This window comes from Pygocentrus nattereri, chromosome 1, assembly GCF_015220715.1.
Source record: "Pygocentrus nattereri isolate fPygNat1 chromosome 1, fPygNat1.pri, whole genome shotgun sequence".
NCBI classification, from domain to species: domain Eukaryota; kingdom Metazoa; phylum Chordata; class Actinopteri; order Characiformes; family Serrasalmidae; genus Pygocentrus; species Pygocentrus nattereri.
In genome coordinates, this window is record NC_051211.1 from 27,866,185 (window position 1) to 27,881,236 (window position 15,052).

At 37.1% G+C, this 15,052-nt stretch overlaps 1 protein-coding gene across 1 annotated transcript in view; it reads left to right on the forward strand.

Moving 5' to 3' along the window:
* The first annotated feature begins 2,690 nt into the window (after positions 1-2,690).
* Positions 2,691-15,052, forward strand: part of ptprb (protein tyrosine phosphatase receptor type b) — a 67,292-nt gene continuing 54,930 nt past the window's right edge. Inside the window, exons 1-3 of the mRNA XM_017710650.2 lie at positions 2,691-3,258; positions 3,441-3,714; positions 13,734-13,997. Coding sequence (XP_017566139.1) covers positions 3,205-3,258; positions 3,441-3,714; positions 13,734-13,997 — 592 coding nt within the window. The 5' untranslated portion in view covers positions 2,691-3,204. The remainder of the gene's footprint in view (positions 3,259-3,440; positions 3,715-13,733; positions 13,998-15,052) is intronic.

Below are 15,052 nucleotides of genomic sequence, written 5' to 3' on the forward strand. Positions count from 1 at the left end.
GTTTAGTGGAAAAACATATATACAGAAGTGCTATTAACGTTATGTGGCAGCATGTCTCTGGACCACATAAGGATCTTGCTGCTAACATTGCAAGCATATTTTGAGCAGGACGATGATTGTTGTACGACAATGAACATTTCTAGGACACAGTTTTTATTATCAGATTTTTTTTATTCGAATTTGTGTGTGCGTGTGTGTGTGTGTGTATTTCTCAATGTGTGTAGCAAAGAAAAAGCTGTGATCGGGTCAAAACAGTTCTTGTTGATGTCGCTGGTTTACTGTTGGTAGCCATTAGCCATTTTCCATTGTTTGGCTTAACACCTGGGTTAGCCAGTCGATGATTTGTTTTCCTATTTATCGCTAATCAACCTGAATGTTGTGAAAAGCTAACTGTCCAGCATAACTAACTGTAGTAGATATTTCTAGCTACTAGAATCTGTACATATGGATGCCTCTATTATTGCAGTTATAATGCTGGTGATCTGAGGTGTCTTTTGAACTGCCATGACTGTACACTTAGTTCACCCAGTGAGAAGAAGAACTCCTGAAATTGGTGAAGACTTTACTTGAGTAAAGTGTACTGCTGTATATAAATACACTTGACTAAAATGTACTGCTGTATATAAATACACTTGACTAAAATGTACTGCTGTATATACATACACAGGACTACAATGTTACACAAGCCATAATATCTATTATTGAGGTCCTACATACTGTGTTCACACTCTGAGTCCTCTTCTATCTTGATGAAAGCCTGTAATGTGGAGAAATGTGTTTTTGTGGAGAAATCTGGCTACTTTTGCCAACTCAGACTATCTTATGCTGAAAGTATACCTATGGTAGTGGCTTTATGGTCTTTACTGCCAATAAACTTCTAATATTCTGTCAAAAAGAGGCAGTCATTTTTACTGCACACACATTTCTATGAAATGTTTAGGTACAGGTTTCTTATATTTTACAAATGGGTTGATGTATTTGATTTTTAGATATAAATGTGGAAGGGATGTGTACTTTTTTTACGTTTACTGTACAAGGTTAGTAATGATAATAATAATAATAATAATAAGTTCAATTTATACAGTGCCTTTCATAAACCCAAGGACGCTTTACATCACCATCAGAAGAAAAAACAAATTAATACTACAGAGAGGAAAAAAGGAAGGTTTTTAACAGGGATTTGAAGGAAGACAGAGAAGATCAATTACGAAGGTTAAACTGTTAAAACTAGCCCTGCAGTTTGAAGGCCAGACTCTAATTGTAAGTTGTTTAGATGGCTGTATTACAGCCAAAAAGATGGTGATGAAAATAATATGGTATATTCTAAGACTTATACACATGACTCAGTAGCAATTAAAACTTTCTATGGGACACAAAATACAAAAAAAAAAAATCAGACTGAACCTTGAGAAATATGTGGCTGATTGCTTTCAGAATTCAAAGGTAAGGTTGCTATGGAAATCTGAGAAGATACCAAAAAGCATGTTTTACTTAACATCTAACTACATGCTATATTTTACCCTGTGTTTTTTCCCCAACACATTTATGTAGACTAACCTAAATAAACATTCTTGTAAAAGTATTGATACTTAAGTAAAATAATGGCACAAGTAAAAGTAAAGGTACACTCTTAAAAAGATGGTTATTCAAGGGTTCTTTAGTAAAGAAAATGGTTCAATATAGAACCATAAACATTGGAAGAACCCTTTGCATGATTCTTTGTCTTCTGATGTTGTTTTTGCTGGGGTTGTGCCTAATTCCGACTCCCTGGCATTTTCTTGAGTAAATGTAACTAGTTACTACCCACTTTTGTACACTTTTGATTCTAACTACAGTTCGAATCATTTGTAGGTTATAAATGCAGCAAAATGAAGAAAATGCAGATATTTTAGCACAGTAGCCCAGCATCACCTAACCACTCTGCTCTTCCAGAGTACAATAAATACATGATCAAATATAGATATATCAGTTATGATATGAAATGCATTTAATATCATTGTGTATCCCTTGCAGCTGTAAGTGGAGTAAGATGTAGATAACTGACTGAAATGATTAATAGCAGTTAACAAATCAAATGCAGATATAACTCCAGGTTATCAGACCAAGTTTAGACCAGGTTCTCCTGGTCTAAATTTATACCTTGCCATTTTTCCCCCAAAATAACCCATAACATTCAAGTTACAGCTGGGTGCAAGTGTCATGGGTAGAAGATTTGAAAAGTACACAGGTAACCACAGTCTAAAAGAACAAGAGAGCAAGATGTGCTGCTCTGACATAATTTCTTCCATAATTTCCTGTCTGTCCCCATAATAATTCCACTCTGCTCTGTCCTAAAAATTTGCCACATAAGTAGACTAAGGTGATCGTGTTTTACTTCTCAAGACAAAGATCTTGAAGAACATCTCGCTTACTGTCTGTTCTAAGTCTGGGAATGGTCTTTGTTGTATGCTATGTTCAGATGTGTACAGAGAATAATGTGCTTAAAGGTACACTTTGTGATTCCTCACCAACAAAATGGGGACCTGTAAAGGGTCAACTGACTTGAAGTATAGAGCTAAACAGGGAATGATGCTGTTAAAAGCAAGCTTTGAGAAATCAGTGCAGATTTGACCGCCTGAGTGCTGTGTGGGGATACAGGAAGGAAAAGGAGGTTCCCTGGCTGAAAGCTTTCGCAGACAACAAAGCAGCCTGTGGCCTTCAGTCCAGGGAAAGTTACATTTCTTGGTCATCCAACAGCAAAGAGGGAGCAAAGAAAAATCCTAGTCCAGCATTTGCACTGAACAAAAACATCTAAATCTTAATCCAGTCTGACCAAAGCTGAAAAGCATCGCTTCATCAGAGAGACTTCATCTCCCGTCGCTATTTTACTTGGCCACCGGGTTTGAACTCAAGACATCTCCACAGAAAGGCTACGCTGATTGAGGATATCCGTTAGAGACTGAAGGGTTTATTCGCACGCACTGTTGATTGCTGTTGGCCGATGAGCGTGAGAGAACGGACCTAAGGCCTCTACAGAAATTTATATGCATAGAGCACTGTGGCTTTTGGTGGACATTTGGAAAACTTGCTTATAGTCGAAAATCCAACGCATGGGGAGCCTACACTTTTACTCATTTCCAAAACCTTTGGATTATGTTTTCAAGTGCCTCTTTAAATTGAATTTCTATTTATTAACTAAGATAATCTAAACATTTGACAATCAAAATGCTGAAACCTAAAGTTGCTTGTGTAGCCATTTGGGTAGCATGTGGAATCTTGGTAAGTAATTTGCATTTAACTTTTCGTTATTTAACAACGTTATTTGGACAGTTCTTATGTAACGTTTTTGCAGGCCTTTTCTTATTGAACTTACGTGCCTACATACCAGCACCTGATTTGTACCTTTGAGAACAAGTAAAAATTGATCATAACCAACCACAATCTTTTTTAACTACTTTCAGAGTATAGTTTTGACGAATGCCCAGCAATGTAGCATCAACGTTACAGAGGTCATATCTACAACAGAATCTATAGAATTTACACTGGAGAACTCAGATATGGATTGCCAATTCAGAGTGGCCATAATGGACAGGCCTGTTAAAAACTGTGAAAATGATCAGGAAAACAGAACTGCAGCTCAATGCAAAATTGGAAATTTGAATCCTGGAACTAGGTACCACCTGACTGTGATATCAAAAAGAGATGGAAGGCAACAGAACATATCCCTACCAACAAGTAAGTGATGCGCATTCTCTTTTGGGAACTGTTGAGTGTACTACTTTCATCTACAAAGGGTTGCTAGTTGCTAGTTCATCACATACCTCACCATGTTACTGATTGCTACTGCCCAGATTATCAGCTGCCTTCTACACTCTTAGAAATAAAGGTACCTTAAGAGTACTTTAGAAGAACGCCATGAAAGACCCACCTTTAGTTCCCTAAATTATAAATGGTTTTTCAAAGAACCAAAAGAATATTCTGGCATTTTTCAGCCTAGTCTCTATCTCCCACACATCTGTAGCATATGGGCAATTAGCCTAGACAGTAAATAGTCAGGTCTTCCTTGACTTAACAAAAAATACCCACAGTAGATGCCTGAATGGATGTTTGATGTACCTGACCACAGTTTAAAGGTTAAAGCTTGTTCCTCGAGAGATTAAATGAAAACTACAATCTAAACCAGTTCCATATAGGTCTAAACAAAGCTATTACCATACTGAACCAGTCTTTCAGGAACCAGAGGTGGTTGTTCTCTGGAATCACTCCTTTTAGCACCCTTTATTTAAAGAGTGTACCTTGTCTGTCAATGAAAATGGAGTATCATAAGGCCAGTGTTGACCATACTTAGCAATAGATGAGCTATAGTCAGTAAATGTAAACCTATACATTTCACCTGTATGGTAGGTGTACCTGTTAAAATGGCCAGTGAATATAGACACAAGGTAGGTTTACTGAATGTACAGTGGCAGAGTGACTTTTATGTGCACATCACAGCATGGTTATTCTTTTAGTGAGAAAAAGTAGAAAATACCTGGTAAATGGAAATCAAAATGAATATCCCAGGACCAGTCAGTAGACAAAATGTAAGAGATATGGCCTTTGGTTCAGTGGCAAGAGATAACATCAATATTGCCAGAAAGACATACATTTCTAATCTGACAAACAGAATTCTTTCATCTTTAAACATTTAGAGCAAAAGATACAAGAAGCAAGGCTACAACAAAAGTTTAAATTATGTTTGTACTTGTACAGATTAGTGTGTATTAGTATGAATATTAATCAGAGGACCATCGTTTCACATACTTCACTCTTGATGAAGCACCCTATCTGTCGAAATGGTTTTGAAATCTTCTTGCAATGAGGATGTTACATTCTACAGTCACTGTTTGGAATTCTCAGTGATTTCCACATCACTTTATGGAGGTTTCTCTAAAAGCAGAAACCTTTTAGTTTAGAATTTGCATTGAAAATAAAATGGAAATACAAACAATTTATGCAAAATGGCTCATGATCTATCATTTACTAAAAACATATCAACAAATGGTGAAATATCAAAATAAAAATATTCCAGAAAAAGTCCTGTGTATTTATCCTGTTGTTAGTTTTTTTTTTTGTGGATTTTATTCATTGTTTGACACTTACAATATATGGTATATTGTTGCTGTTGGGGGGGGGATTTATTTTTTTAAAACAGAATTTGAGAATGCCAGCTGCCCTTTACAATAGGTTCACATTTTCATGATGAATGGGATATGAGGTTTTGTTGTGACCGTGACATTAAAATTACTATAATTTATTATAAAAAGATTTGGTTTTCTGTGCAGACACTGGGTTGGGTCTCTTGACTCAACCCAGGGTGTATATGTGACTGTCTGTGTGTGTGTGTGTGTGTGTGTGTGTGTGTGTGTGTGTGTGTGTGTGTGTGTGTGTGTGTGTGTTTATGGGTGTCTTTGTCTGATGTTTGGCCTGGCTCCAAAACAGAAGTCTGACCCTAAGTATTTCCAGACTGTTCTGCCCTCTCCCCTGCCCTTTCCCGCCCCATTGTTCTTTTGTCCTAAAGGAAATGGAGGGGGGGGGGTTGCATTCTGTTTTGATAGGGCGTTTGATCAGATCTGCGCTCTTGACCTCTCATAGCATGCAGTCTGATCCCATCACCTGAACCACTCTGATATTCACACATCAATGGTCCACTCCCAGTCTAAAAATACTTGCACTTCATAATCAGGAATGTCCTGGGCAAAGATTGTAAGGCTCTCTCTGCATGGTTACAGTTTGGAGACATCTTGACTCAGTTGTTTTATTTGAATTTTTTCACTGCTACTTTTCAATTAAGTGCAAAACAATACCAACTAGCAGGGCTGGGCAATTTCATAACATTTAATAGTATTGTGATACATGTTATCAATATATGTCAATATATGTTTTATTATTTATTTAAAATACAAAAAATGGTGAAATATCACAATAAAATGTGCAAAAAACAAACCTGCATATTAATTCAGTTGTTAGTTTTTGTGTTTTGTGATGTTTAGTTATTGTTTGATACTCACAAGATACAAAATAGTATATTGTTGCTGTTGGGGGGAACAAAAAGAACCATGACTTACAGTATGTCTGATTACAGTATGTCTGATTACAGTAATGAGAGTGTAATTAGCCCTTAATTGAATTGATTTTCAGTGCAGCGTGTGAAATGTTAAACACAAATCATTGCATTCATAGTTTTTATAGTATAAAATGTGGAACTACTTCTTATGTCTTAAACACTGCTACAGAAAAAAAACTCTTTTGACACCCTGAAAAACCTTTCATTGGATGGTTCTTTAAATAATCTTTTTTTTCTGTTACCGTTTTAAAGTTCAAAGAACCTGCACATAATGAAAAAATCCTACACCATTTAAAGTCCACCTAAAATCAAAACTGCCATTTTTTACCTTGTTCATGTCACTGGTGATATTAAGCAAAATTCATTATTTTATTTCATTTAAAAGACAAAATTCTTGCTTTCTTGCAAACCATGACCTAGGTGTTCCTAATATGGGCACCATATGACTACGGAATGACGTATGACTTCTACATGGCAGCAACTAGTACACATATGATTATCTTAAATTGAGCTGTGTCTGTCATTAGTTTGCAGTTCCTATTTTAGAATGATCAACCTTGTAAAGACTTTTTTAGCCCAGTAATGTTCTCTAGTGCTCGCAAAACTTAGCATACTAGCAGATACAAAAAGTTCATATTTTCACACTCTCAATGATTTGTGTGACTTTACACTTCATTGTTTTTTTCTGTCTTGCCACTAAAACACCGTCTCATTTCTGATTACATCAACATACAGTTGTACAATTGTCAACCGTACACAGGGGACTGGGGTGGCCATGGCAAAACCATAATTCTGTGGTCAGTGAGTCATTTTTTGTTGATTTTGAGGCATGCTCTGGATTATTGTCCTCCTGAAGGATCCAAACTGTGGCCCAGTTTAAGCTTCCTGCCTGAGGTAGTCAGGTTTTGTTTTTATTTCTGCTGGTACTTGATGGAGTCTGTGATACCAAATGTATCAATTAATACCTGTAAATTATTAAACAGGTAGTCATGGCTGACCATTTAAGTGTTCCTAATCATTCAGGTGAACTATAAAACCTGTGAATGTAAAAATATTCCAGGAATTTTTGCCCATTCACCCAGAAGAGCATTGTGAGGTCTGACACTGATATTGGACAAGAAGGCCTGGCTCACAATCTCCATTCTAATTCATCCCAAAGGTGTTCTGCCAGGTTGAGGTCAGGACTCTGTGCAGGCCAGTCAAGTTCTTCCACACCAGACTTACCCAACCATGTCTTTATGGACCTTGCTTTGTGCACTGGTGTGCAGTCATGCTGTAATAAGGGGGGGCGTCCCCAAATTGTTCCAACAAAATTGGGAGCATGAAATTGTCCAAAATTTCTTGGTCTGCTGAAGTACTAAGAGTTCCCTTCACTGGAACTTAAAGTGCTAGGCCAACCCCTGAAAAACAGCCCCATAGCATTATCACTCCACCACTTGGCACAAGGCAGTCAGACAGGTAACATTCTCCTGGCATTTGCCAAACCCAGACTCTGTGAGTTTGCGTTGTCAACAATTTTCAAACTTTGTTTACAGGACAGATTTAGCAGGACAGAAATTTCACAAACTGACTTGTGGCAGAGGTAGCATCCTGAAGTCACTGAGCTCATCAGTATGATCCATTCTAGTGCCAGTGTTTGTCTATCAAGACTGCATGGCTATGTGCTTAATTTTATCCACCTGTTAGCTATGGGTGTGGCTGAAACACATATATAATTAGAAGGGATGTCCCAATATCTTTGTCCATATATTGTACTTTAAATAAAGATAAGATATCTGTTAATATTGTGCATGAAATATTAAATGGATAAGCAATAAAGAATGCTTTTTACAGCCATTTTGCTCATCTGTACCAGGTGTCTAAACCTGTGTCTAAAACACCAGTTGGCAGGTCTACATATTTGTCAGTCATCTGTTTGAGCAAGTTTTGGTCAGACTCCTTTAAAGTACGATTGCAGTTCAAAAGAAAGTTACACAAAGCTATTTCTTTCCAACAAAACACGATTCCTTCTAAAAGTTAAAGTTTATTTGCTCCTCCTTAAAGCTCCCAACGCTATAAGGCAGACCTTCTCAGCTTTTCCATCCCAAGGTCATTTATGATCTCTTAAAACCAATGCCATTAAATAGTCATTTTGTTTTATGTTTTAACAGTGATTGATTAGTGTGCAAATAAGAAGGAAATATGTAATGATATATTAAACTTAACAAAAGCCACCATTTGTTGCAAAAATTGAACAATTTTGTAATTTAATACTAAGTTAGTGGGGAACTATCAAGGCATTATTATTTAATATAATTATTTTTACATATATACATTTCAAGGCCAACTTTTTAAGCCATATTTTCACTGCAGTTTTCTTAGCACGCGTATATTATACATCAATTTTAGTTCTTGTAATAGAGGTTTTGAGATTGTTGGTCCACACTGAAGGCCTAGCTCTGATAGTCAGAGTCACCACAGATGGTCGCTAATGAGATGGTAGAAGTCTAATGACACCACCCAGACAAAATATCATTTCTTCAGAGTTAAGCATCCAAAAAAAAGATTTCTAAGGGAAATGGATGAAAAGACAAATTGCTGAAAGAAGCACAGAGAGCAGTAGAGAAGTGGAGTGCAGGTGCACCAGTCAACATGCAGTCTAGTTTTTCAATTTGCTATGACTTTCAGTCTTATCCGCAAAGTACTGTGTGGCTGAAGGTCTTCATTCTAAACAGTGTAGCTCACCTAATTCTCCTCATAAAATCAGTTAGTCTGGTGTTAAACAATTGATCATGTGAGCTCCTGCTGTGTTGAACTGAAAACTTACAGCCGCTATGGCACTTTGTGAATAAGGCCCAATCCCATTTCTTCTTTTTATCGAGTGTCACCCTAACCCTTTGGAACTGAATTATAAGGGGTAGTAGTTGAAATCTTGCCCTATGAAATGGGACAAGCCCCAAATAAAAATACAAAAACACTGCTTCATTAACAGGCTACTCTGTAGGCGACCCTGCCTGTCTTCAGTGACAGCAGAGAAGGGAAAAGTTCAGCAACCTCACTGCTGGGCTTTAGTTTAAATTTAGGGCATCACATGCTTTCAAAGAGGGAGACAATTAATAAATAAGACAATGATTTATTATCACCTACTCCTAATTCTTTGGTGATATGAAGCAGCTGTTCGCCAGCTTCTTCGAATTTTCCCGTTTAACCTTAAATGGTGCAGCAGCTACATTCTGGCGCTTCAGGTGTCAATACTGCCAGACTATTTAAGGTGGAAAGGGGAAAGTTAGCTAGCTAGTGACCGAGACATTAGCATGCTATTAGCGATTTTTTGTGCTTGTTATGTAGAAAACGAAGATAATACATTGAAATAACATTAAAGCAAATGTGTGCAAAACACACAGTGCTGTTCTGGTATATGGTGCAGCCCTGTGGCATTCCTGATACATTCAACTAGGTGTGTCCAAAATTTCCTCTTCTATTGTATTTTAAATTTACAAACAAACAACAAAAAGCTGTGAAGCAAACGCAGGAATGCCCAAACTGGTCTCCCCTAGAACCTTGCGCCCTTACCTTTAGGGCCCTTTGTTACTGCACCACCCTTATACTCTATTTGTAGAAACTTAACAAGTTTGTTAAGGGAACATTTAAAACTGCCGTGATGTTATAGCCTTGAGTGAACCTTGAGTGTTCTATTGCATGTATACAGCAGTTAAATTAATAAATAAACAAATTGAGCCGTGGACATGGCATTTAATATATTTTAATGTTAGCAGTTCCTTCTGCCAAATTATAGTTCCTTAACAAGCAGCTTGTAGCTACATCACAGTAACAAACTGCACTGTCTGCTGTGAGCCTCGTCTTTTGAAGTATGAATTGAGCCATAAAACTGCTGCAATATCAAGTTTAGCTCAGTGTTGTCACTTCTTGCTAGATTAATATTAATGTTATTTTGTTCTGGCCAGTAAAGCATCTTACAGCCCGTTTTGTTTGGTGAATGGTATTTGGTTAATTTCTGGCTAATTCCAGCTTGTTTAAATGTTCTTTTGTCACAGCTGCTGAAAACCTTGCTCAGTGGTAATGACACTTGTGGAATTTAGTGTAATCTCATATTCAGACTCTGACTAAATCAGCTCTCTGTCTTGGTGACTGTGGAGATTTACTGACTCTTAATGTAACTATAGATACAATATAACAGAGCAGTGATGTCAGCAGTCAGACACATTGATATATAACAGGACAGCACTTAAAATAGACAACTGTGTAAAAAATGGCATGCAACTGATGGCGGTCCAGCGGAACAAAGCTTTAAGAGTACATGAAGAGTGGATGTTGCCTAACAAATTATATGGCAGTTTTAAATTATTAATAAAACCATGTAATAAAAATCAGTTGCCCAAAGGTGGTTTAATTTCTTAACCTGCAATGTTCAATTCAACAGTCTTGTAAGTACAAAACTTGTAGTAGTTACCAAATTATACAATGTACGTTCAATATATTGTTTTATATAAAATATACATTTAAATTATATGTTCTGTTTAGATGCCACTATATGCGCATATGTCAGTATATGGAAATATATGCATGTATGTAGATTAAATATATTTCATATACTTACATATGTCCAAAATATGTGAAAAAACATTTTATGATGTGTATGAAATGTACACATTTGACAATTATTTTGTGAAAAAGTAAATATATTTCCTAAATTAATTTTTGCTAATAACATAATGTCACAGAAAATCCAATTTGGATAAATAAAGGAGCAATGCTGCAGCTTAGTGTTAAACAGCTGAAAGGTTCGAATGCTGACATCACAACAAGGGGCTAAAATGTGTGGCCTTTGGCATTAAGCAAGTAATGTTTTCTCAAAATAAACCTGCTTATGCTTTAGTGTGTAAAGATTTTGCAAATCAACAATGTCATCATGCTTGACTGGATATAACATGTTCACGTTTCTTCAACACACCCACTTGTTGACGGACAGTGAAATTATTAATACAACTTACTGAAGTCAAATAAGATCATGAATCTCAAGAACAATTTAATTAGAAAGATGATATTTGTACACATTAATTTTAGAAATGAGATAACTATGACTTTATTTCCTGCATAATCAGTAGCTTCATTGCTTAAGAAATGTCAGGTGCTGCTTATAGCCCTTTAAAAGTCATTGCATAGCGGCATTGTTATAATAAGCCATAGTTTGTGACTTAATGAGCGGTAAGGGAGGAAGAGCTATAGAAAAGGCAGCGGCTCAGTGGTCGGCGGCCGCCCGGCTCTGCCCTTCTCCCCTAAAGGTCCTCTTTCCCCCTCTTTCTTTCCCACAATAAGCTCACCATGGGCAGCTCAGCAGCCAGCTAGCGCTGGCGTTCTTTATACACTGCAGAACAATCTTATCTGCCTCACACATCACACTTTCTGATCGTCCTGGCGCGCTCTCACACAAAAAAGGCTCCACTACAGCCACTTCCACACCTTTCCTAAACCGTTGTGTAACAGAACTTCTACTGACCCTATTTTTCTCTTATAGTGCAGAAAGATCTAGAACTAGATGATTGCTTAATTTTAAAAAAATCACTAATTCAAATGGACTTTCTTGATGAATAGATTGTGTGAAGATAATGTACAGTCGTATGCAAATGTTTGGGTACATTTTGTTAATTTTCTAAGTGAAAAAAGTGAACACATCATCTACAGAGAACACACTTCTGCATATTTCAGTGTGCAAATACTGTTTATTTGCTGAAATTATCATAATGGAGAAAACATAAAAGAACAGAAATCAGCCTGTGCAAAAGTAGAAGAGGAAGATGATGAAATCACACCCCCCCCCACACACACACTCACACACACAAACACAGTTATATATAAAATGTTTTCTTTTCTTATTATTATCATTATTAAATCATATTTATCTAATTGCCATATTTCTGCAAGTTACATTTTAAGTGTGGCATATTTAAATGTGTTCTCTATAGAGGATGTGTTAACTTATTTTCACTTAGAAGACCTAAAGGACCTCTGCCCAAGACTTTTAGTGTCTATAGATTAAAAAGTTAAACAGGAACCACGGTCACATATCCTGACATAAGATCCTCATGAGTGCCAAGATAATTTGTTAAGTTCTCTGAAGCCCCGTCCCAGGGTCTTGTTCTCACGCTTCTATTGTATAGCTAAGAAAGATTAAAGTGTAGGATTTGGTCCGATGCCCACTAAATATGAACTAAACCTGAAGAGAGGGACAATAATGTTGAAAAGAATGACCTAACACAGAGGAAAAATTGCAGTAGCATCAGACAGCCATTTGGACTCTAAAAAATAAAATTTGGAAAAGGACCTCTGAAGCCAGGTCCCAGCATCATATCACCCACAAAAAATCCCTTAGAATAAGGCCAAGACCCAGCCTCTTAGAATAGGAGCTATAATATTTGAATGGTATTTTGGAGGCCAATGCCCGGGGTCATACAACTGCACTTCTGAACTGAGGCCAAGGATGAAAAGAAATTACAATGAAATGTCTGGGCCAATACCCAGCATGAGCCATTTCATGGTGTAAGAGTAAGATGGGACATGAGCTCCTAAACAAAGGCCCAGAAGCCTCTGTCCTTTTGCAATAGAAAAGGGAATTAATGTTGTGAAGAAAAGACCTAGTAATCATGACCCAGACATTTGGTCTCAAAAACAGTGAATCTGAGGTTTGATCCAAAGACGCAACCCTTAAGAACAGTCAATATAATATTGGATAGTTAAACTGGAGTCATTGGATCCTTGAAATAAAATCCCAACCTGTTCAGATGGTTGATAAGAAATTGTGAATGTAGCTTGGAAACCCAGGCAGGCTCTTCTACCAAAGACCAAGGCATTGACTGTAAAGAATAAAATGTGAAAGGGAAGGTCTACAAGGTTAATAAGAATTGCAATGAAATTACTAAAGCCCAAGAAAAGAACCCATGCCCAAGACATTTAGTGTCTATAGATTAAAAACGTGAACAGGAAACAAGATCAAATATCCAAGTATAAGAGTACAAAGAAATTTAGTTTAGTTCTCTGAAGCCCAGGCCAAAGTGTCTTGTTCTCAAGCTTCTTTCATTTAGCAAAGAAAGATTAAAGTCTAAGATTTGTGTTCTAAGGCTCTGGTCCATTAACAATGAACTAAAGCCCAAGATAAGAGCAATAATGTTGAGAAGAAAGACCTACCAGTATGGCAGAGATCCAGGAGCGTGAGCCAGCCATGTGGTCATTTGACTGTCTGTATTAACACTAAAAATCTTTTTGCAGTATTCCAGAATATTTGAAAGGTTCTGCATTTGTTATTGTTCAATTAAGTCAATTTTTATAGATAGAATTGAATTGAAATTGAAGTTACACAATTACTAATATAATAAATAGTTAAGAGTCCTAGAAATATCTACATTATTTTTCATTATGTACTGTTGTCACGCAGATGAAGTTTCCCAAGATTGATGAGGGCTCTGAAAAAAATTAAAGGTCTTTGGTTGAATCTGTTTTCAAGCAATTTTGTGGCCCCTCATGAAGCTTCTTTAAATGTTTAAATGTTAAATGTTTAATTTTGCCTTACACTGGTAGGTACAAAAAGTAGAGAATGTTTTCTGATTGTGACACATGGGTGATACCATACATGTGTGTGTTTTTTATTGTTCAGGACCTTCTGCTGTACGTGAAGTTTTGGTGTCTAGAGACGTGGATGCCTTGAATCTTTCCTGGCGGCCTGGCCCAGGCAGAACAGAGCAGTTTCAAATTCTGCTCAGAGACAGCATGGGCCTGAGCTCCACCTGGAACACCACATTAGCCAAAATCAACACCTCCTACACAATGAACGGCCTAATTCCTGGGCGTCTCTATAACATCACCATCATCGCAGTGGCAGAAGGGTTACTGAATTCTACAGACATACAAGCACAAACAGGTATTGTTTTTTTTTTACACAAGGACTCAGCAGGGGCATTAACCTGTGAAACCCACATTAACCCACATTTCAGTTTCTTTCTCTCATAACCACAAAATTTTATTTTCATAGTAATCACTGAGTGTTTTATACAATAAGGCTTAAAATTAATAACTCATCTTGCTGGGTAATTTTAGATCTTTTCTAGAAGAAACCAACCACAGTAGTTGTAGTGGAGTCCATGGATGCAGAAAGGTGTTTATTAAAGGTGTTTAAAGATTAATTTTTTAATTACACTTATATGTGACAAGGTGTTTTCATGCTAAATTCCATATGTTGTTTTCCTTTTCAACTGAATTATTTGTAAAGAGCTGTCAGCAGATCTCTCAGCCATGCTACAATGGCTAGAGGTGTAAGTTAACAGCATTAACTTACAGCTATAAAGTAGCATTAAATCTTATGAAGCCAAGCCAACTTTCTGCATAGCCTATTACTTCATGTTTATTTTTAAAAACTGGATAAAGCTGGATCATATGACAAAAAACATCCAATCTGTGCTAAAAGTGTCACATCACAGTGTTGCATCAAGGTGGAATGGGGGTTTTGCCAACATCGTCCAACCTAGCAGCCATAGCTACGAAAGAATGGGGAGCATAGATAGGTCAAATCTGCTTTTCTTTTTGTTCTTTTCCTAGTTTCCTAGTGTATGTAGCCTTTTTCCACAACGTTTCAGGCAGCCGAGTGAACGCCCTGTCTCTCTTTCCTGCTGCTCCTGTGTTATGTCACCACTGCGCTGTGTCAATCATCCCTTCACACTGTTCTCAAATCCCCTTGTTCACCCCCCCAAATACATCCCCGTAGATTAGAATCAGCACTTCGGCTTTCGCGCCTTTCCCATGCTTCAGTTCCTTTCTGTCAGACTGTTCTGTTGTTGATAGCAGAGTATAAACATACTGCAAGATTTTGAAACAATCGAAACGTCCAAGCAATGCCATGCTTACAGTACATCACTCCAAACACACATTCAGGCATCTGTCAACAACCATTTTCCTCTTTCTGTAGTGTTTATTACCCTC